The sequence below is a fragment of the Alligator mississippiensis genome, chromosome 13 (assembly GCF_030867095.1).
Source record: "Alligator mississippiensis isolate rAllMis1 chromosome 13, rAllMis1, whole genome shotgun sequence".
NCBI lineage: Eukaryota > Metazoa > Chordata > Crocodylia > Alligatoridae > Alligator > Alligator mississippiensis.
In genome coordinates this window covers 52,893,201-52,915,926 of record NC_081836.1, presented here as the reverse complement: position 1 = coordinate 52,915,926, position 22,726 = coordinate 52,893,201, and the positions used below count along the sequence as shown (strand labels likewise).

The window sequence follows — 22,726 nt, the reverse complement described above, 5'->3', positions numbered from 1 at the left end:
GGGGGGATTTGATAGCAGTCTTCAAACACCTGAAGGGCAATTACAGAGAGGATGGAGATGGGCTTTTCTCTGTGGCCATAGGGGACAGGATGAGGAACAACGGCCTCCAGCTGCAGCAGAGGGAATTGAGGCTGGAGATAAGGAGGAAATTTGTGGCTATGAGGGTGGTCAGCCTCGGACCATAACTAGAGAAGTTATGGAGTCTCCATCCTGGAAGAGCAGGTTGGACAGACATTTGGCCTGGATGGTTTAGTCAGGGTTGATCCTGTCTAGTGCAGGAGGCCAGACTAGAGGACCATGTGAGGTCCCTTCCAGCCCTGTTTCCTTTGATCCCATGCTCCCGGTTGGGTCTTATACAAAGCAATAGGGATGATTCAAAGGCACTTGTGAAACATTTTGAGCATCGAATGTTTGTTTATTTTTAAAAAGACCCACAGCATTGAAGGATTTGAACTCTGGTTGTGGCAGTCATCCACAGACAGGCCGGGCTCTTCCCACAGCAGCCAAGGGAGCAGGCTGCACAGATGCTCTGCCGTGGGGAGATCTTTGCCAGGCCAGAAACCTCGTTTGATTGTGAAACTGCTGGAGGACGTGACACAGGGCATGCCAAGGGCACCTGGTTTATTTCCCAGCTGGTGGCAGCCCCAGCGAGCACAGATCAGGGAGCAGGAAGGCACAGGACAGAGACTGCAGGGGATGATGTCGGATAAAGGGAGCCCCACTCCTTTGTCCTGCCAGGAGGGTGTTTGCTTGTCTCCAGGCAGCCAGGGAGGCGGGCGGGCGAGGGGGCACCCCCAGTGCACTCACACGCACACCCCCTACACACTCAAACCCTTTCACCCCATCACATGCACCAACTTTTATTTTTGCAGGGGGCTAAGATGCTGGACAGGTGGAAAGTTTTACACATTTCAGGAGACAGCCAGCCCTCTTCCCCAGGGGGGCAGGGCCCTCGGGTCCCCACGTACTCGGTTCCTCTGGCCTCCAAGCCCCCCCCCCTCGCATGTCCACACACACACACTCCTGCAGCCCCACTCACACCCACACCCATGTCTGCACACACACACACGCTTCTACACCCCCATTCACATGTCTACACCCCCCCACACCCACCCTCCCACCCCCACCACACACAGTCACACACCCCCACTCACACCCACATCCACTCATGTCCACACACACAGCCACTCCTACAGCCTCACCCACACCCACTCACATGTCCACACACACACTCACTCACCCCCCACCCCTACACTCCCACTCACACTCACCCATCCACTCACATGTACACACACACACATACACACTTCTACAGCCCCATTCACACCCACACCCACTCACGTCTGCACACACATACACACACTTGTACACCCCCACTCACACCCATTCATATGTCTACACCCCCCGTCACTCCCACCCTCCCACCCCCACCACACACAGTCACTTGGTCACGTGCCTCCACCCCCACTCACACCCACATCCACTCATGTCCACACACACACAGCCACTCCTACAGCCTCACCCACACCCACTCACATGTCCACACACACACACGCTCACTCACCCCCCACCCCCACTCACACCCCACATCCACTCACATGTACACACACACACATACACACTTCTACAGCCCCACTCACACCCACGCACATGTCCACCCCCCACTCACACCCCCACTCACATGTACATACACACACACTTCTACAGCCACACCCACGCACGTCCACACCCCAACTCACACCCCCCCACACCCCACTCACACGTCTACAGTCCCACCCACGCACATGTCCACACCCACTCACCCCATCCCACTCACACGTCTACAGCCCCACTCACATGTCCACACACTCTTCTACGCACCCGCACACACACACTTGTACAGCCCGCTCACCCCCACGCACACGTCCACCCACTCCCCGCAAGCAGCGGCCCGCGCGCGGGGGCAGGTGCAGCGCCGAGCACGGCGGCGGAGAGCGGGCCCGGGCCGGGCCGGGGAGCGCTGTGGCGGCGCGGCCGGCAGGGGGCGCGCGGAGCCGCCCCACGGCCGGCCGGCCGGGCCGGGCTGGCTGGGAGCCGCGCTGCGGGCGGGCGGGCGGCGGGTCCGGCGCTGCTTCGGCTGCCGGCAGGGCTGGGGTGTCCGCGCTGCCGCTGCGCTGCTGCCCAGCGCCCGCCCCGTCTCACGAGACGCAGGCAGCTCCGGCGACGAGCGCAGCGCCAGGAGTCTCCCAAGCAGGGGCCGCGGCACCCCGGGGTGCGCGCAGAGGCGTCGGAGGGGCTGCGGGACGCGACGCGAGTGGCAAACCCCGAGGTTTCCAGCGGGACCCGCGGGGTCACCCCTTCTCCCTGGCGCTGGAAGAATTGCTCTGCTATTTTCCTGCAGGCGAGGGACGAGGGAAACCCAAGCGCTGGCGTTTTCCAGGGGGTTGCGTCGGAGGAGCAGGGGGGACATGGTTGAAAGCCCCCGGCTCAGGTGCTTGCTCTGGGGGCGCCTCTTTGCGGACCTGTGCAGGACCCGTTGAATCAAGACGATGCTGGAGAGCGCCGGATTAGCTGGCCCGCCGCGGTGCTGACGCCAAGAGCCGACCAAAAAGCATCCTTGCTCGTTCGAGGGGCTGTCTCGTGTGCTTTTGAATAAAGCCGCATGAGAAACAGGCAGCTCCAGGGGACGCCGTCGGTGCCTGGGCATTAAAACGTCGCCAGGATGGCAGCGGGCACGGAGGAAAAACCTCCTTTCTAAAAACCAAGGTAAGGCTCTTTATTGATGTCAGCAGAACTTGCTGTATTTGGGACTGCGCCCCAAACGGGTGCCTCTGTGGGTAACCCCAAAGCCATGCCAGGTCCCGACGCAGCCCCTAAAGCTCTTGCAGGGACACATGGGACTGCTGTGCAAGGGCTCCTGCTCATCGTGCGGGAACGGATGGACGGGCTGAGAGCTCAGCCCGTGTCTGGGTAAAGACTGGCATTGACTTGTTTGGGAGTTGGGTCGGGACTTCGATTAGCCAGATGCAACATAAATGCCCAAAGCTGCCAATCTCGAAATGAAAGACGATGCAAACACCACAGATAGGGCTGGAGGGGCATTTCCAGAGGTGTCTGGGCAGTGGATGTGCAGCCTTCCCGGCAGGAGCGGGGAGTCTCTTAACCCTGCGAGTCCCTTTGTTGTCCCTGTTACTGCGTAACTGTTCCTGCACGCCGCGGTTTCTATTGAAGATCCCATGGCAGAAACAGTCGATTAGTCCAGCCCTCCTCTGACTCCAGCTTTCCGTGCGCAACATAGGATCCGAACCCATTGCCCAGCGGGGAGCTAATCAGAGTCGATTTGCAGTGGTGATTTTTATTGCTTCCCTATTTTTGCTCCCATCTCCAGCTTGCAGGGTGAAGGTAGGGCCCTGGTGCCACCTCGCCGAAATTCAGGGGCTGGGGGAGCTTGCCTTGCTTTTGAAAGCGGGACTCAGAGGAGCAGGAGTTTTAATCCAGGGGTGTACGGCAAAGCTTCTGGGCCCACAGTTTTCTCATTTCCTTTGCTATTTGATTTTTAATTTGTTCCACATTGCAGTGCTCCAACAGCCTCTCCCTCTGCTCTCAGCATCTGGGCTGTTCTTGTTTCCATGATACTGAAGCTGTACGTTTGACTGGTTTCCATTAAAAAAAAAAAAGAGAGAGGGGTGGGGAAGTCTTCAAATAGGAACCTGAGTGAAGTGGCTCGATTGTATTTCTTGGACAGCTACATTGGAAATTACTAACATGCACGCATGTGTGCGCACCCAGCCTCCTCTGACACGTGTAACATATCTACGCTCGGATAAGCAGTGGGGAACGTCCGGAAGATTAAAAGAGAGCTGATATTCAAAAAGGGAAACCAGAATGACTGGAGTAACTATAGGTTGGTTAGACTATCATTGGTCCCAGGCAACGTAATGGAAAATTTGGGATTTAATTGATAAAGAATTGAAAGACAGGAATAATTAATAGTACAGTAGTCAGCATGGTTTTATGGGAGATGTATCTTGTCAAACAAGAATGGTTTCATTTTCTGAGATTACAGATCTGGCTGATAAAAGTGACTGCTTAGACAGAATAGACTTTTGTAGTGTGTTTCACTTAGGATTGCTCTTTTTTTTTTAAAAACAACAGCCTGGTGCAATATCGAGACGGCACAAGATAAATGGATACGTCACTGGTCGACTGACATTGGAAAAAACAGTTGTCAGGGGGGCATCATCAACTGGGAGAGTTTTAATGTGGGTCCCAAAGCTTGGTACTAGGCCTCGTGCAATTCAGTAATCTGGAAAGAGACATCAAGTTATTGCAAGTGAAATTTGGGGATGATGTGCAGATTAGCTCGTGGTGAATAATGGTGCGGACAGGCTGTCTAGACTAGTAAACTTGGCCTGTTCCAGCAAAATACATCTCAGAGTTGGTTGGTTCCCGGTCACTTCTGGGGGAAAATATCAGGACAAGAAGCAAAAAAATAAAGTTTTATTCAAGGCTTCCCGAAGTCCTCCCAGAATGGCATCCTGAAACATCAGGCTTGGTGTATCCGTCACCTGCCGAATAGTGAAAGTGGACAGGAGGCTTCCAGGCAGGCTGCTGGGGAAACACTGCTCCAATTTTTCTGACAGAAAACCTGATTTATTAAAAAAAATTTCTGGGAAAAATTGTTATTTTGCAAAAGGAAAAAAAAAAAAGAAAAAAAAAGGGGGGGAGGGAGGGAGGGAGGATTGTCTGGAAAATGAGAATTCCCAACCCATGCTAGTTTGGATACAGCCCAGTGCAAAATGTAACGTATAGGAACAAGACATGCAACGCACGCCTCCAGAGCGTGTGCATGTGTGTGTGTGTGTGGAGTGGGTGTCCTGGAAAGCAGCAGCTTGGGAAGGGATTTAAGGGTCACAGTGAATGTGAGCAGCTCCCAGTGCAAGAGTAGGGCAAGAAGGGCTAATGTGAGCCTTCGGTGGATAAACGGAGAAGCGGTAAGGAAGGGCAGGCGGGGGATTGTACTGGGGACTCCAGCACGGGTGAAGCTGATAGTGGCATACTGTTCTGGTGCTCCTGTTTTTAAAAAGATGTTGCAAAATTGCAGGATGGAGCTCCATAAAAGATCCAGTGACTGGAGAAAATGCCTTGCAGCGATAGACTCCAAGAATTCTCTATTTTTAACTTGAAGGGAAAAGGTGATTTGATTAGAGCATGTAAGTACATTCATGGGGAAAAAGACTGGGTACTAAAGAGCTCTTCAATTTAGCGGAGAGAAGCATAATGAGACTAAATGCCTGAGAGCTGAAGCCAGGCAAATCCAAATGGGAAATAAGACGCACATGTTAATGGGAAGGGTGATTGACCATCAAAGCAAACTACTGAGAGAAGCGGGCATTTTCCATCTCATTTAGTCTTTGCATCAAGGCTGGCTGGATGCCTTTCCAGAGGAGCGGATGCTTTAGCCATGCCCAGGGTAGCGGGCGAGAGTAACTGGGTGATACGCAGACCCTGTTCTGATGTTCTCTTCTGACCTTCAACTCTATGAGTGTCTGAAAAAGATTATTTCTTGCCCCCGGTTACTGCTCTCCAAGAAACCCCAACCCAGTCACTACCTCCCACTTCAGAGGGTATCTCTAGCCTTCTCCCTTATTGATTGCAGTTGTAGGCCATACGTGGGGTGGTAGAAGATGGGGATCCTTGCTGGGGCTGTTTTGCTTAATAGAGAAAGAGCCAACAACATGTAGCAAGCTGAGGTTAAAAAATCCCCGAGCGGATCCAAAATAGGTCACAATCTCAAGGAGAGTCAGTTCTTCCAGGCACCGTCTGTCTTTGTAGGGGCAGGATATCCGCTTTTAATGGCCCGCTGGGTGATCTGGTAGGCAAACCCTCTGGGTTGATTCATTTGGTCCCTGGCATGGGGTCTTTGGGGGCTTAGAAAAGGAAGAGGCAGCCATAGGAAATGTGTTTCCCTCCCTCCCTCCCTCCCTCCCTCGGGCAGTCTGAATGTCATCTAGGTATATACATCTCGTTTCCTGGGGTGCCCCCACCCCATCTTGTCACTCTTTTGATCTCGGAGCAGTGCTCTTCTGTTGAGCCGTTTGCTCGAGTCACACTTGCCTGTCTTGTAATGATCTGGGAATGTGTCCGTGGGTCTGTTTGTCTCAGGTATTGCTAAGGCTCCTATCATCAGAGTATCCAAGCAACAGTCGCCTTCTGAAGAGAGCACTGAGCATGCCCAAAAAGGTCTGTGTGTCCTCAATTTTTGATTTTCCTCCTACCTTCCCCTCCTCCTTCCATTCATGCAGTGCTGCTTGCTTTCCTTCCCTTGCTTTTCTCTGCCCTGCTCTAGCCCCTTTGCAAATTGGGTGGGGGAAATGCGCAGTTAACTGGATAAGGCTTTGTCCAAGAGGTCAGATTTAGGCTTAAACTTGCAGGCTCTTTCTCAGTCTCATTGCCCCGGCTCTGGTGTTCCCACTGCTGAGAAGAGCCTGCCGGTGGTGCCACGGCGGTCTGCAGTTGCCTTGGCTAATTATAGTTGGGCATGCACGGGTCAGTCCCCAGCTTGTGGGGCGCACATCATCTCCTGTGCCACCTTTGTCTGAAGGTTGAGCTCAGGATGTACCTACCAGGGCATCTAAGGAGAGTACTGTAGAAGTCGGTGGCTTGGGAGCTCTGCTCTGTCCTCTTCTTAGATGAACCAACTTCTCTGCTGTTACACACACAACCGCCTCTTCGTGATTTCACTAGGGTGCCGCCATCCTGTAGTTCCCACACACATGCAAGCCTGTCCGGAGAACTACCAGATATCACTGAATTGCAGATCCGTGCAACTCGAAGCAGAAATAATGCTCTCTGTTTTCATGCCCCGTGTTTCAGACGTGGGAGGGAGTACATTTCTGTGAAAATGAATAACACTGGGGAAGACACAGGGGTTTTTTTTTAGGAGGAGGAGACTCAAGGATTGAAGGAAAGAGATGTGAAAAAATGGCAAGGTAAGCCGAGGTCGTTAAATAGGCATCAAGCCACATTAAAGACGGGCTGCTAATGTTTGACGTTGCCCTGTCTCTGCTGATACAGTGGGGAAGTAGGGACTCCACATAACCATAAGCAGCGATCCGTGGGAGTCCACTTGGGCTTACTAGGATGCCATAGCGTACTGGAATTAGACCCATCTGAGTGTAAAAGACTTAGACTTGGGGGGGATTTTATTTACAATGCTATTGAACTGCCAGTGCCAACTGCAGATGCTATTGAACTGCCAACGAGAAGCTGCAGCGCAGAGTCCAGATGGAAAGACATATGTTGACCACATGGACGTCACACTAATTTGCTATGAGTATTGTCAGAACAGCGCAGAATAAATAGAGATGTCACGTCAGGACAAAGCCGATAGCCTTTGGGGTGGCCAGTCAGGGGGTCGGGGCATGCAAGGAGGGGCCAAGCTCCTTGATACGGATTCACCAGAGAGGGGAAAACAAACTTCTGGCTGGTCCCTTTATAGTTTTCAATGGATGCCAGAGAAAAGTTTGATTTTGACTGCTGCGTATGGCAAATCTTTGGAATGTGTAGAGCCGCCTCCCTCAGCTGCAAGTGTTTTGTCCTCTAACAGTGCACGTTTTACAAGAGCACAATAGGGAAATTGTACTGTAAGCACCAAGTGGAGTGCTGTGTCCAGTTTTAGGTCCCCCGCTAATGAAAGGATGTAGACAGATTGGAAAGAGTTTAGTGGAGGGCAATGGAAATGTTCAGGGGGCTTCTGAGGGGAGGCTGAGGGAACTGGGCTTATTTAGTCTGCAGAAGAAAAGACGGAGCGGGGATTTAATAGCAGCCTTCAAGTACCCGAAGTGGGTTTCCAAAAGAAGCTGGAGCTGGACGGTTCTCAGTGGGGGCAGATGACAGAACAAGGAGCGATGGGCTCAAGTTGCAGCAAGGAAAGTTTAGGTGAGATCTTAGGAAAATCTTTGTCATGCAGACGATAGTAAAGCACCGGAACAGCCTACCCAGAGAGGTTATGAAATCTCCATCCTTGGAGGTTTTTAAGACCTGGCTAGACAAAGCCTTGGCTGGATTGATATAGTTGGGGACAGTCCTGCTTTGAGCAGGGGATTGGACTAGATGTGACCTCCTCCGGTCCCTACCAACCCTCATTTTCTATCATTCTGTGATTCTATGAAGCTTTAGAAGCAGAGAAAGGATTTAGGAGCACAAGTTCTCTTTCCTTTCAATAGGACTTCCAAGGGAAGTGGTGCTGGCTCCTACCCTGGGGGTCTTTAAGAAGTGTCTCGATGCCTACCTGGCTGGGGTCACTTGAGCCCAGTTTTCCTCCTGCCCAGGCAGGGGGTTGGACTTGAAGATCTACAAGGTCCCTTCCGACCCTGCTTCTTTGATTCTACAATTCTATGACTTGCATGCCCAGATTGCTTTCTGTGTTTGAAAATCTCCCCTGGAATAACTAGACAGAGCTGGGGTTACTTGGTTGCAAGTGATAGGAGCTTTGCAGATGTTAGCCGGAAACCAGCTGTCGTGCAGGGAACTAGTATGTCCCAACCTCATAGAGCTGGAGTGAGAATAATTCCATTCCTGGCAGCGAGATGCTCGGGTACTCTGATGATAAGCCCAGTAGAAAATCTAATAGAAACAATAGGATGCAGTAGACAGAGCCGTGGAGTTGAGTTGTCTTTCAGGTCAAGTACTGCATTCCTATTAAGTCGCTGAAGCTGTGGATCTGACACTTTGTAGGCTCAGGCAAGTCACTTAGGACACTTTTACATGTGCTTGGGGGTAGTGGAGATGGCACGTTAATTAGAGCGGCTCTGAGAGCCTTGTCTGTACTGTCAGGGACTGAGCCTGGTCCACCCACCCACGTGCGTGGGTGCTCTGCGGAGCTGGAGCTCCCTCACAATGCTGCTTCAGACTTGTCCCCCATCAGATTGCAATGCAGATGTCTTGGGGCATCTGCATCTTGAATTTGGCTGGGGTCCCTAGGGCTGCCAAGGGGGCAGATAACACATTGCTTACAAAAGGAACCTTTCTCGATTTGTTTTGCCCTCCCTCCCTGCAGCAAGCGGATCCCATGGTCCTGGGCTGGGACTGGCAATCTGTTTTGATTGCCCATCTGTTTTTTTTCATCAGACGTCTCTTGCCCAAGGGAGAGGCTTGTCAGTGCTCCCATCCTTTCTGGCTGCTGCTTCGTTGGAAAGGTCACCTCCCTGCCTTGGAGCAGAAGACAAAAGGGAAAGTTTTTCCTTTTTGTGCTTCTTTCTGAGCTTAGGGGGTTGTGAACAGCTGCAGACGTTAACATGGGAAAATGTTAGCTTCCTGGGAGATGGGCTAACCAGGGGGTTGGAGGTAAGATATAACCAGGGAGGGGGAAGCGTGGTCTAGGGGTTACAGCCGCAAAGTCACAAATTCAGGTTTGAGTCATCTGATGGTGGCTCAGCTCCTTCATCGGTTACAGCCAAGACAGTGATGAAGGGTCAGAGTTATCTTGTGAGTTAAGGGGTAAAGAGGTCTGACTCCTCTTTTAGGTCCGGGTCTCTAGTGGCTCAGGGACGGGACAGATCGGCGGTGTGAGGAGTATGTGGAAAGAGAGTGAGAAGGGGACCAAGGGGCAGTGGTCAGGTCATGTGGGAGCAGGGAAAGGAGGTCCCCGCTGGGTGAGAGCTCAGGGGGATCTGAGTGCGTCTGGGCTGAACAGGAGGAATCGGAGCGATGAGGCCTTGGAGATGTTCCCACGTCTTGTGCAAAGTTTTATGGCTGTTCCCAGGTTAGAAGCAACCCTTTCCATTAGCACCAGAGGTACGTTCCCTTCCTGGTCTGAATGACAGCTTGGGGCCCTTCTAGTGTCAATGAAGGCTCTTGCTTTTATTGAGAGAAAGACCTGACAGCGAGAGTGGTGTCTCGTGGGAGGTGGTGGGGCCCGTGTGTTGGGCCTTCTCTCTCAGCTGCTGCTTTCCTGTGTGAATTTTGGGAAGTCCCTTGTCTTCGCCCTGCCTCAGTGGTTTGATCAGTAAAGGAGGGGAGCGATGGTGGTTGGGCATGTTTGCAATGCACTTTGCCCATAGGCCCCTCCTCTGAATCCAAGTACGAAGCATTGCAAATGATGCCGGTAGTTACCTGGGGTGGGATGTTAGGTGGTTTCCATGATCCTTGGGTGGAAAATGTCAGAGAAATGCAAAGTATTATATTACAAATGAATGTAATTACTAGGTGCTGGATGGACAAGTAGCACATCTGCATCAGCTGCCGTCTCGGGTCCAGCCCAGGATGTTAGTAACAGCCACGTGTATACAGGTAAAGTTACGTTACACTTAGACCATACTAAAGGCCCTTAGAATATGAGCATCCGTGTTTTGGAGCTTCTTCACTCTTGCTAAGCGCCCCCCGAAGTCTCAAAGTTAGGGTTAACCCTGGTCTGTGCTACCTTCTGTTAGGGTAACTTCAGTCTGCCCCAAGAGGGAAAGGGGCCAGGAGGCTTCCCTGGCTGACCAGAGAAATCCAGAGCAGCCTAAGGGACAAAAGGGGAGCACATAAAAAGTGGAAACGGAGAGATCACCAAAGACGAATATACCTCCTCTGCTCGTGCTTGTAGGGAGGCAGTTAGACGGGCCAAAGCTACCATGGAGCTGAGGATGGCAACCCAAGTAAAAGACAACAAGAAATTGTTTTTTAGATATATAGGGAGTAAAAGGAAGGCCCAGGGAGGAATAGGACCCCTGCTAAATGGGCAGAAACAATTCGTGACAGACAGGGGGGACAAGGCTGAACTCCTCAACGAGTTCTTTGCCTCAGTGTTCCTAAGTGAGGGACACGACAAGTCTCTCACTGGGGTTGTAGAGAGGCAGCAGCAAGGCGCCAGACTGCCATGCGTAGACCCTGAGGTGGTGCAGAGTCACTTGGAAGAACTGGATGCCTTTAAGTCGGCAGGCGCGGATGAGCTCCATCCGAGGGTGCTGAAGGCACTGGCCGACATCATTGCAGAGCCACTGGCGGGAATATTTGAAAGCTCGTGGCGCACGGGCCAAGTCCCGGAGGACTGGAAAAGGGCCAATGTGGTCCCCATTTTCAAAAAGGGGAGGAAGGAGGACCCGGGCAACTATAGACCTGTCAGTCTCACCTCCATCCTTGGTAAAGTATTTGAAAAAATTATCAAGGCTCACATTTGCGAGAGCCCGGCAGGACAAATTATGCTGAGGGGAAATCAGCACGGGTTCGTGGCAGATAGATCGTGCCTGACCAATCTAGTTTCTTTTTATGACCAGGTTACGAAACGCCTGGACACAGGAGGAGGGGTGGATGTTGTATACTTAGACTTCAGGAAGGCCTTCGATACGGTATCCCACCTCATACTGGTGAACAAGTTAAGAGGCTGCGACTTGGATGACTGCACAGTCCGGTGGGTGGCGAATTGGCTGGAGGGTCGCACCCAGAGAGTCGTGGTGGATGGGTCGGTTTCGACCTGGAAGGGTGTGGGCAGTGGGGTCCCGCAGGGCTCGGTCCTTGGACCGATACTCTTTAATGTCTTCATCAGCGACTTGGACGAGGGAGTGAAGTGTACTCTGTCCAAGTTTGCAGATGACACAAAGCTATGGGGAGAAGTGGACACGCCGGAGGGCAGGGAACAGCTGCAGGCAGACCTGGATAGGCTGGACAAGTGGGCAGAAAACAACAGGATGCAGTTCAACAAGGAGAAATGCAAAGTGCTGCACCTAGGGAGGAAAAATGTCCAGCACACCTACAGCCTAGGGAATGACCTGCTGGGTGGCACGGAAGTGGAAAGGGATCTTGGAGTCCTAGTGGACTCCAAGATGAACATGAGCCGGCAGTGTGACAAAGCCATCAAAAAAGCCAATGGCACTTTATCGTGCATCAGCAGATGCATGACGAATAGGTCCAAGGAGGTGATACTTCCCCTCTATCGGGCGCTGGTCAGACCGCAGTTGGAGTACTGCGTGCAATTCTGGGCGCCGCACTTCAAGAAGGATGCGGATAACCTGGAGAGGGTCCAGAGAAGGGCAACTCGTATGGTCAAGGGCCTGCAGACCAAGCCCTACGAGGAGAGACTAGAGAAACTGGACCTTTTCAGCCTCCGCAAGAGAAGGTTGAGAGGCGACCTTGTGGCTGCCTATAAGTTCATCACAGGGGCACAGAAGGGAATTGGTGAGTATTTATTCACCAAGGCGCCCCCAGGGGTTACAAGAAACAATGGCCACAAGCTAGCAGAGAGCAGATTTAGATTGGACATTAGGAAGAACTTCTTCACAGTTCGAGTGGCCAAGGTCTGGAACGGGCTCCCAAGGGAGGTGGTGCTCTCCCTTACCCTGGGGGTCTTCAAGAGGAGGTTAGATGAGTATCTAGCTGGGGTCATCTAGACCCAGCACTCTTTCCTGCCTATGAGGGGGTCGGATTCGATGCTCTATTGAGGTCCCTTCCGACCCTAACATCTATGAATCTATGAATCTATGGTGACCAAATGCACAATTTGCAGTCATAAAATCACAGAATCATAGAAAAAGAGGGTGGGAAGGGACCTCAGGAAGTCACATCTAGTCCAACCCCTTGCTCAAAGCAGGACCAGCCCCAACTAGATCATCCTACCCAAGGCTTTGTCTACCTAGGTCTTAAAAACCTCCAAGGATGGTGATTCCAGCACCTCTCTAGGTAACCTGTTCCAGTACTTTACTACCCTCCTCATGAGAGAGAGTTTTTCCTAATATCTAACCTTAACCTTCCTTGCTGCATCCCAGTCCTCCAGCATCCCAGGATGCACTGCTGCCAGCTTCTGCTTCTGTCTCCCAGAGCAGGGATGGAGCCCAGGTGTCCTGCCTCCTAGCAATTCAGTAATCCCCGCTGCTCACCAGCCCTCTCGTGGCAGGTCAGAGCTGTGCAGGCAAGAAATGGTATTAACTCGTAACACATGTCCATGGCATGCTTAAACTGTAACGCTGCTTAACGCTCCCCAGATGTAGTATGTATGGTCTGAGTGTAACGTGAAATTTTAATCGTAGTAGCTCCCTGAAGACCTCTCTAAGGCAAAATGAGCCACATGTTCTCAGCCGGCTTCCGATATGTGTGTGAATGAAACGCACGCACAAGCACACACGCGCAAGTGCCACCACCACGGCCGGCCCTGCTTGGCACTATTGCAGCGGCCAGGGGACTGAGTGAGGTAGGAGGCATCCTTTCCAGGTAGGCTGGATGCACAGTGGTTGCTTGGGGTACACTTCCCCTGCGAATGGCTGTGCTGTGCTGGTTTTGGGGTAGCTAGCTGCCTTCCAGGCTGTCAGCCCAGCCCCTTTCACCAGCACTCATTTCACACGCCGTTACCTTGCAAGTCAGGCAGAAAGGGAATTGGGATGAATACAATTCCCAGTCTTGTTCTGAGCCCTGTGGAACACGTATTCCCGCCATGCTCAGCCTTGATTCAGTTGCTCGAGGCGTCGTGTAGCTACAAGGGGCGGCTGGGACCTGTTACGGGAATTTCAAATGCTGAGGAAGCCTATGTCCCACAGTAACTTTCAGACCAATGGTAGCAATTGTGTATCTATTTGCAGTGCATTCGCATAATGAATTAGCCATTGTTTTAAAGTGGATAATACGTATAACAATATGTTTCCGCATTTTTTGAACAATATTCTCTGAGAAGGAGTAAGAAACTCTTAGAGGGAGAAATTCATCTTGCATGCAGACCTCCCTGGGACTCATCCTGGTTTATCTACAGGCTGCAGGATGACTCATGAAGTTAGGATCGGCTCCTTTACATGATTTCAGTCTGTGCTTCACCTAATATAGACGTGTGAGATGCTTGGGTGTTGCCAGATTTCTCTTGCACTCAAGTCTCTTTTGAGGGATTGAATTAAAACATGCTTTTGTTTAAAAAGTGCAAGGGTGATACTCCCCACCCCCCCGCCCCTCCCCGAAATAGATGAGTGCAGGAAGCCTGTGCCCAGTCCTCTGATGAACATGCCACTGTAGGTTTTCCCACTAAGACATTTTTTGCTGGCTAGCAGCCTGGTAGCCACACCATGCCCCGGTTGGCAATGCCAAGAGCTCTTCTTAGAGGAGTCCTGATGAATAGCTGATACAACAAGGATCCCATTCATCAGGAGGCGCTGCCATTGGTGTCATAGAACAATGTGTTTTTAATGTCCTTGATGGACGAGGAAAGTGCCAAAACAGATGATGGAGTGGAGGGGGAAAGACATTTTTAGAAAGGCTAATTAAAATCTGCCTGCCCCCAGTGCCCTTGCTTCTCAGCTAGTGGGGGCAAGCCAGAGGGATCTCCGAACTTCATTTAATTTTCATTTGAGCTTTGCCTTTCACCTTTGAAAAATGGAATTGCTCCACAAGCTTGTTAGCAAACGCGACTCATAACGCCTTGGCTACCAACCAAGAGGGTCGCCTCTCAAATTCTTTGTGTAACAAAACGGCTGGCCTTTGCTTTTCTTTCCCTGCAAGAACATCTGCAGAGGAGCCTGCTCTTGGTTAGCCAGCAGAGACATCCAGCGAGGAGGCTTGGTACGACTCCAGATTAAATTCCTGCGGACACATTCATCCCTGGGGCGATGCCATTGATTTCAGGGACGCTGGATGCATTGAGCTTCTGTCATTCTGTGTCACCCACACAAACATGCACCGTCCTTCCCGTGCTCCTGGCCATCACAAGGAGGATAGCCAGCCTCCTCTGGCCACGGGCCAGGGCTCTCGGAGACAACCTTGTGCTAGTTTCCTTGCAGGTTGCTGCTTGTGGGGTTTCCGTGTTGCTTCCCTGCAGGAGGGTCAAATGCTGATTTGTCTTGTCGTTCCCTTTCGCCCTCCAGCTGCATCTCATGACGACCTCCCACACTATGTTTTATGGGTCGTCTCCCACCATGGCCCCCCCTTCCAGAAGCAAGCTGAAGCGGCAGAGCCGGATATTTTCCCAGGTTTTGTACCGCACGCTGAGCTACAAGGACCGCAGTTCGGTGTCCGCTTTCCCTGGTGCCAGCAGTGATGACCCGGCTGAGCTTTCCACCCAGCTCTCCGCTCCCGGGGTCCTCAAGATTTTTGGAGGCAACATCTGTGCAGGCACCAACTACAAGAGCGTTCTGGCAACAGGCAGCTCGAGTGCACGGGAGCTCGCCAAGGAAGCGCTGGAGCGCTACGGCCTGAGCAAGGTGAACGCTGGCCAGTACGTGCTGTGCGACGTCATCGGGCGGTTCGAGGGCTGTATCAAGCAGTGGCAGACAGAAGGCTTGAGGGTCCTTGGGGATAACGAGAAGCCCCTTCTGATCCAGGACCTGTGGAAGCCCAGGGAAGGCTACGCCCGGCGCTTTGAGCTGCGGAAGAGGTCCGAGGTGGAGGAGCTGGCTGCCCAGGAAGTAGACACCCTGACAGCAGGTAAGAAGCTCCCAGAGAGCGAGACACAAATGCATCCCTGACACGAGCTCGTGGCTCTTCACAGCTGGGAATTCTCTCTGCCTGGTACCAGGGAAGCAATGAGGGTGTCTTCTGGAGGGGGAATTGAATATACCCCCTTTAATGCCTTAATGTCTTTTAGCACAGCGAGGTTAGCCAAGTTAGCAGTTAGCCTTGCTAGTCTGAAGGGACAGTCGAGATGCACCTCATAGACTAACTGAATCAGAGATGCAGATGCCTTTGTGAACCTGAGCTTGCTTCAAAGCAGATCCTTGCATGGCACCAAAGGGTGTCTCTCTCATCTCCAGGTAATGTGCATGGATGCAGGTCCAATGGCGTGGTGTGTGACCTGCAGGAACCGAGTCCAACCCTCAGATCCAGTGGGAAGACTTTAGACCAGGCTGGTCTCCCAGTCACAGTTAGATTGCATCCCAGTGCCATCCTGGGGCTGCAGACTGTTTCACTCCGCTCCCTGCCACACACTGCCTCCCAGACATCGGTGCTCTTGACTGGGGTTAGACATCTGCCCGAAAGGTCGGCATGGAGCTGTTACGGCAGGACTTCCCCGACAGTGAGAGCCCCTGAGCAAAGCGCTGCGAGCAATCAAATGCGGTAAAAACATTAGGAGAGGAGCAAGACAGGCCAAAACACACCCATCTTATTCCAGAGGCCCTGAGGGCCAGCAGAGATGTGTGTGTCATTATGAATCAGTGGGTTGGTAGGTGACCTAAGCACTGGGTCAGCAGACTCCTTTCCCTCCCAAAATAAAACTCCCACTGGGTGGGTCAAGTTGAACTCACGACAACAGGCACTTTTTGATCATGGTGGCATCTGAGTGCCTGCCCCTGTATCATTGCAAACTGCTTTGATACGGGGACACCAAACGGTTCGCAAGGCCTGTTTGGTGCATTCCCCCTCTGCAGGTTCCACAGTTGCTTCTGCCACGGAGCGGTGCCACTATTTTCTGTTATTAGCTTCCATATCCTGACAGGAGGTTATGCTTTTGGGACAGGAGCCCGGGGGAGATTTCAAAATTAGCCCCCTCGCTGCCCTACTAACCTGAGCCAAATGCAGTTCCCATTTACCTGTTTGTAAGATAACCGACGGGACTGTAGCAAGAGAATTGGAGGCAAGCATTGGCTCGGTGTGTGCTGGTAGGTCCCTGGGCACGTACAAGAATGCAGGTGTGCACCAGGAGAGCCTGGGCATACAGCAAGCCTGGCAGGTAGAATGGGGCATTGTTTGGAACCAAATATAAGCCAGGTAACCAAACCCTTTTTTCTTTATGCGGCCTGAGGGAGGTAAAAGCAGCAGCAAGTCTGGCTGGTCAGGGCTTAGGGCCAGAGATCTGGAAGGTATTTCTTGCATTGCTGTATTCAGTCTCCTGTGAGCACAGGTATCTGGGCCAGAAAAATCCATGAGAAGGTGCATGCTGGCCGCATTCAGAGGGTGACTGATAACATGCAAAACCTACCCTGCGCCACGGGGGCAGGGCTGGACACAGGCATGGGTGAACCAGGCGGCTGGACAGAAAGGGGGCTGGAAAATGGTATTTCTTTTCCTGTTGTCCAATTATTATTATCATTATCTCTGGTGAAGGGGGGCCTGATACTAAAAGTTCACCCAGGGCTGCCAGGAGTCTAGGTATAGCGCTGCACAGGGGAGACCAAGGCACTGCCCATGCCCTGCACTTGTCAGGGCACTTGTTAAGTGACTCCAGGCAAGGACTAAATGGTCTAAATACCTGGATGTATTTCCATCCCTGAACTATAGCACACGCATGCACAATTTCTCTACCGGTTAGTGGCTTGATACACCCGCCACTGAAGGCAACAGTTCTTTTGCTCTTGATTTTAAGAAGAAATTAATAGAGCCTAAGCAGATAAAGAGTATCCAGAAGGAGGCAGGTGAGAATAGACTACCAGATACAATGCAGGTCTTTCAGGATGGGTTATTTGGCTTCCAAATCATCCCAGAAAGATTCCTCTGTGTCCTGTATCCCTCAGTGTGGCCCAATGCGCTGAACTCAGCTCTTTCTTAAGTAGCTGTACACACTGGATTGGAATCTATCCTTTTAATGTAAGCAGAGGCCAGTCTTTGCAGAGCCTCAGGATACCGTTTATTTGGCAGTTGTTAAGCAAATCCTAATCCATTTTGAATGTAAACAGCAGAAGTGAGCTCTGAAGTCCAGTGCACGCAGGAGGGGAGGTGATGCTGGTTGTAGTTTTGGCCTGCAGCTCATTTGCCCACGGTTTTGTCCCAGGAGCTCTGGACCTCATCGGGAGCTGAGAACATAAGGCCCAGATCTTGCTGCTGGGTTTGCATGGGCAGACTCCCACCCTGGCTTGGAGCCCTGTGAAAGTCAGGTGGGCTCCACCGTGGATGCGAGCGTCTGATCCAGCTGCAGGAGCGGGACTCGGACCAAGGTTTTCTGGTGCGCAGGGAAGCCAGCTCCTAGCTAGGAAGCAGCTTAACAGCCATCCAGCGCAGAGCTTTGTTCTGTTCAGCTGTTGGCTTCGTCTGCCTTGCTTTTCAGAGTAGACCGTTGTCTGTCAAAGTGGTATCTCCATCTTCCCATTTGGGTGGTGTCTCCTGAGATCAATACTGCTTATGCTCCCAGTTCAGTCTCCTACCACTTGCTTGATGTCAGTGCGCAAAAGCGAGCGCAGTGAGTCACTGGATAGAAGGGAATTGCTCCGGCTCACCACTCAATATACACCTCAGTATTAGAAAGAGAGGGGTTGAAGGAGGACTGCACAAGTGTAGGTGCTTGCCTGCAGCTCCTGCTTTGAGGCTGGAGATTAGAAGGTGGTTTCTAGCACCTGGAACAGCCTTCCTCTAGGAGAAGACACCCCAGTGGAGCTCGATACATTCCTGAACATGGTAGGTCGTGCGCCATGGTTGCCTGTAATAGGAGGGGATGCCTCTCAGTGACCCAGGAGCGCACTGCCAGCCTTATGTTCCCAAATCCCTTATTCAGCTCTTGTCAAGACGTGACTTGCACAGCCTACGACTGGCCCTTTATTGAAGGCAGGTGTTTTTTTCAGGTCAGTATTATCACTCTCACTGGGTCCTGTGTAGGCTGCTGGGGCTCAGAGTGAAACTTCTGGTCTTTTGAGGTCAGATCTCCAGAAGAACCCAAGTGAATCATAGATCCCCTGGAAATGCAGCAGGCTTTGTGCTCCCGAGTCATTTAAATGCTCATATAACACCCCCTCTCCCTTTCTTGGTCCTCATTTATTCATTCCTTGATCCAGGGATTGCTCCCTTGCATCTGAGCACTCCACTCCCTCTTTCAGCTCCTGATTTCCTCCCTGATGTTTTATTCTCAGCCCAGCCAAAATAGCGTCAGCTAGTGGAGCTGGCTACCAAGCTTCCCTGTTGTTCTGAGCTGTATTTCTAAGCAGACCTTGTCCAGTTTCTGCACCCGGAAGGGAGACCTCCCCTGATTGGTGACATCGAGTCATATTCCTGAAATAATAAAATGCTATATAAAGGATGCCTCTCCTGAATTTACTGAATAGTGGAAATTTTAGAGGTGAACATGACTCGGCATGGCCAAGCTCACCTCTGTCGCACTCTTTCCTGTAACGTGTGCACTGCAACGTCCACTCTAGACTTCAGGATCTCCAAGTGGTTGGATGCCCTAGTAGAAATGTTCATATAGGAAGCACTAATCATGTGAAAGATGTATTGTTGATACACTGGAGACAAGTTCCCGAAAGAGAACTAGACAAACCTCCTTTGGACCATGACTATAAGATTTCAGTAGCATGAGTATTTAGTACTTTAGAGTAACAGTTCATTTACTTTGAATTGGGGATCACTGGATGGGAAATATGGCACCTATGGGGAAAAAAATGGCATTTAATCAAAACCTGTATGACAGCGCATGTGCATAATTAAGATTGCACGCACAACCGCTGATGTTTCCAAACTTGTTAGTGCTTGACTTGTGTGTGTGTGTGTGTGTGTGTGTGTGTGTGTGTGTGTGTGAGAAAAACCCAAGTCAACCAAGAAAAAAACCCAAGTCAAACCAAGAGAAACTGCATCATATTGAGACCCTCCGGTTTAGACTCTTGAAGCATTTGAGCTAATGAAGTAACTCATAGCAGCTGCAAGTTTCTTCTTCTATCTGTCCCACAAAAAAATCGCCCTAAAGCTAAAATCACCCTAGCCTAAAACATGCCTGTCTTTATATATTTATGCTGCCTTTCCCAACACAGGCTCAGGGTGGCTTACATACAGCGAGAAAAACAGCAACAACTTACTGTTTAATCTGTACAGTTAAAGTTTGGTAAAGTCAGAAATTCCTGAAAGCTGAGCTTGGTAATGATAATGGATGAGAAGCACTGGCTGATCTTAACTCTAGGCAGGATTTCCACCTCCACTTGTAATCATAAGTAGTAATTTATGGAAGGGACCACGGGTCTTGCAGAGCGGCGCTCGGCTAGAACGGATTCTCCGGCAGTCCGGTGGCATGGAAGGAACAGGCCTATCCCCCGGGCAATGTGGGGATGGTTGGTGGTTATGGCACACCATAAAAAGCAAAGATGTCATAAGAATCCCAACATTTGCAAGACAAATGGAGCCAGCGATTCCATTTCTACCACATTGAAGCGGGCTGCGTAGGGATAAATGGAAAGTTTATCTTTGTGTTTTTAAAAGATTATTTCAAGCCACGGGAGATTTTGAGAGAAAAAAATATTTTTAACAAGCCCTTGGTAGGGAAGAGCTGACAGCAGCTTTTACAAAACCCCTACCTATACTAAGAGGCAACTTCGACATAGTTTCACTGGACTCTTCAGCCAAGCTGTGGGCACCCCGGGGCAGCCTGGCTACTTCATGCGTATGTGGTCTGGGCTGGTCCTGGAGCTGCAGAAAGTGCACATGCACAGTCTGTCTTGCTTTGCTATCCCTTACTTTTTGCTGTAAAGCAGTTCTCCACATTAATAACAAGGGCCAAGGATGAAAATTGGCCCTCTGTGCTTTCACAGTACAGCTATTACCCCAGTTGTTGCAGAGCTTCCAGGCTGTAGGAGGAGACGGACATTTTCAGGATTCCCTCCAGTTATAACTGATGAGCTCATTTGGGGAAAGAAAACCCACAGCAGGTCGTCTGGTCGGCCGGCTGTGAAATGCCAGTTGTCTTCATGGAGAAACTCTTGCTTTTCCGGCCCTCTCTTTTGGTTGTTATGTCAGCTGGGCCCATCATAAAGCCCTGTGATTGCAGGGATATTGGCTGTGAGGGAAACGGTGCTTCCCACACACAGCTCTCGCTGCACTTAGTGAAGAGGGAGGCATTGCCATCCCCTCCGTTTCTCCAGGGGAGAGGTCAAGGGGCTGCCCAAGGCGATGCTACCAGGCCATGGTCTGCAGCCCCCTTCGCTGGCCCATGCAGTGCGTGTAGGCGGAGGTGCTGCAGGCCACACGTGCTGCTCTCGCCGAGGGTTGCCCTGTGCTACCGATACCCGTTTTCAGTAGCCTGGACCTTTGCCCTTCCCATGGGGCTCCGCTCAAAGAGAGTTGGAGACTTAGCCTGGCCTAAAGGAGCTGGAGAGAAGCCGGTCCTCCAGAGAGGGAACACATTGATTTCTGGGATGGCGTCGGGGCAAGGGGTGATCCCAAGCATTGGTCGAATCATTCAGGTGGGCATCCTGAGTCTGAGGGCAGCTTGGGGCGTTCGATTTTCATTGCTGTCATCTCCACGTTCCTCTCTCTCTCTCCGGAGTCCAAGGTTAATTCCCTTTTGGACTCGCACCGGATAAAAAGCAGGGCTGGGGCTGGCGCAGGCTGTGCCAGGGTGCTGGCATTCAGGAACACTGTCACATGGAGATCCCAATGCGCAGATAAAGACAGCACTCACTCACATACTTCCAACGTGGGAGAGGCATGCGAGTCAGCCTGGCTTTTGTCAGGGGCCCAGGAAAGAGGGAGAGAGAATGAGAGCTCAGCCACTTGTTGCATGACCAAAATAGGAGGAAACAGGTTTTTCTACCCCAATTTTTTGGAGGCCTGAGGTATCTTGGAGCACAACACAGGTCTGTAGCTCAGCGTCTGTTTAGGTAACAAGGCTGGTCAGAGCTGTGACCCAAAGGCATCCATCTGCTTCCACCTTGTTTGATGGGGAGCATTGCTCCACGGGCTGCTGCTGTCCTCTCGGGTGTTGTGCCTTGCGGATGGAAATCTCCTGCGTCCATGCCCTTCGCTCCGAGGCTGGGCTGTCCGCTGTCGTGATCTCTCCATTGCTGCTGCTGCTTTTTCCATTGCTACCAGCTCCTGCTCCTAGTAGCCCAGGTTATTGCTGCTCCGCTTTGGGAGTGAGGGGGCGAAGGAAGCCTGGGCCACGTTCCATGTCTCCTTAGGAAGCGCTGCCATGCGGCGGCGGCTGCTCCCCGTGTCGAGAGGAGTTATTCGTGTGCGGTCTGTGGGGGTGGCTGGGAGTGACGTGAGGGAAGGAGGCTGCAATGTTGCCTGGCTTATGGTTAGGAGGCAAGAGGGAGAAGGAGGGCCCATACTGCAGACTGCCCGGGAGGCTAAAACATTGGGGAAAGCCGTGAGCTCATCCTGCTGCTGCACCGGAGCCTGGGGAAGATCCAGCCTTAGCTCTCCCGCCACCCAGAGAGAAAAGCACTGCACTGCTTGTTCATACCCCGTCACCAGGCTTCAGCAGCAGCTTTATGGAGCCAGGATGCTCCTCTCTCCAGGCATCGGGGTTTGCACTGGGATGAGATGTGTCTTGGTAGCAAGGGATGGAATTTAAAGCAAAGGTGCTTCAGTAGAGCCCGGGGCTGGAATAAAGCACTGTCCTCTCCCTGGTCTGCACTGGGGCTGGCCCTTGGTCTCTGGGTCATGGGCAACCTCCCCTGGGGTAGTTGCTTGTCCTTTTGTTGGGTTTCTTGACTTCACTGGCTCTGCTAGGCAAGGGTGCCGCATGAGGACTATGCTGCCTTCAAGCCCCATGTAATGGCCCGGCATGCCTTGCTGTGTCTGCCTGCGGGTATTTTCAGTAGCTCTGCTCCGGCTCCACCTCTTGCACCCGTGGCCTATGACTTCCCAGGAGGGGAATGGGAGGGAGACGAGGCAGGTGCAGGGAGCCTGGGCAGGGCTGGGGCTGGTTCAATCTACCTGTACTCTTCAGTTGCAGCAAGATGCCTAAAAATGTCTGGGAGGCAGGTTGGCAGCGGGTAAACTCTTTTAACCCTGCAGAGGTGATGGGGCCAACTTCTCTGCTGGTGCAAACTGGTGCAGTTCCAGCCAAGAAATGTTGGCCTATAACCTCAGGCCTGCTGGTCGCTGAGCAAGCAGGTTCGGTCCTGCATTCAGCTCCCTCCCTCCCAAAAACAGCACT

At 51.9% G+C, this 22,726-nt stretch overlaps 1 protein-coding gene across 3 annotated transcripts in view; it reads left to right on the top strand.

Moving 5' to 3' along the window:
* Window positions 1-22,726, top strand: part of RADIL (Rap associating with DIL domain) — a 73,074-nt gene that overhangs the window by 12,399 nt on the left and 37,949 nt on the right. Inside the window, exons 1-2 of one of the 3 annotated variants that reach the window (XM_019494803.2) lie at window positions 2,073-2,745; window positions 14,799-15,357. In XM_019494803.2, the coding sequence (XP_019350348.1) occupies window positions 14,808-15,357 (550 nt within the window). In that variant the 5' untranslated portion in view covers window positions 2,073-2,745; window positions 14,799-14,807. Of the gene's footprint in view, window positions 1-2,072; window positions 2,746-14,798; window positions 15,358-22,726 lie in introns of those variants that run through there. The other 2 variants (XM_019494804.2, XM_059716320.1) reach the window with 2 other exon arrangements.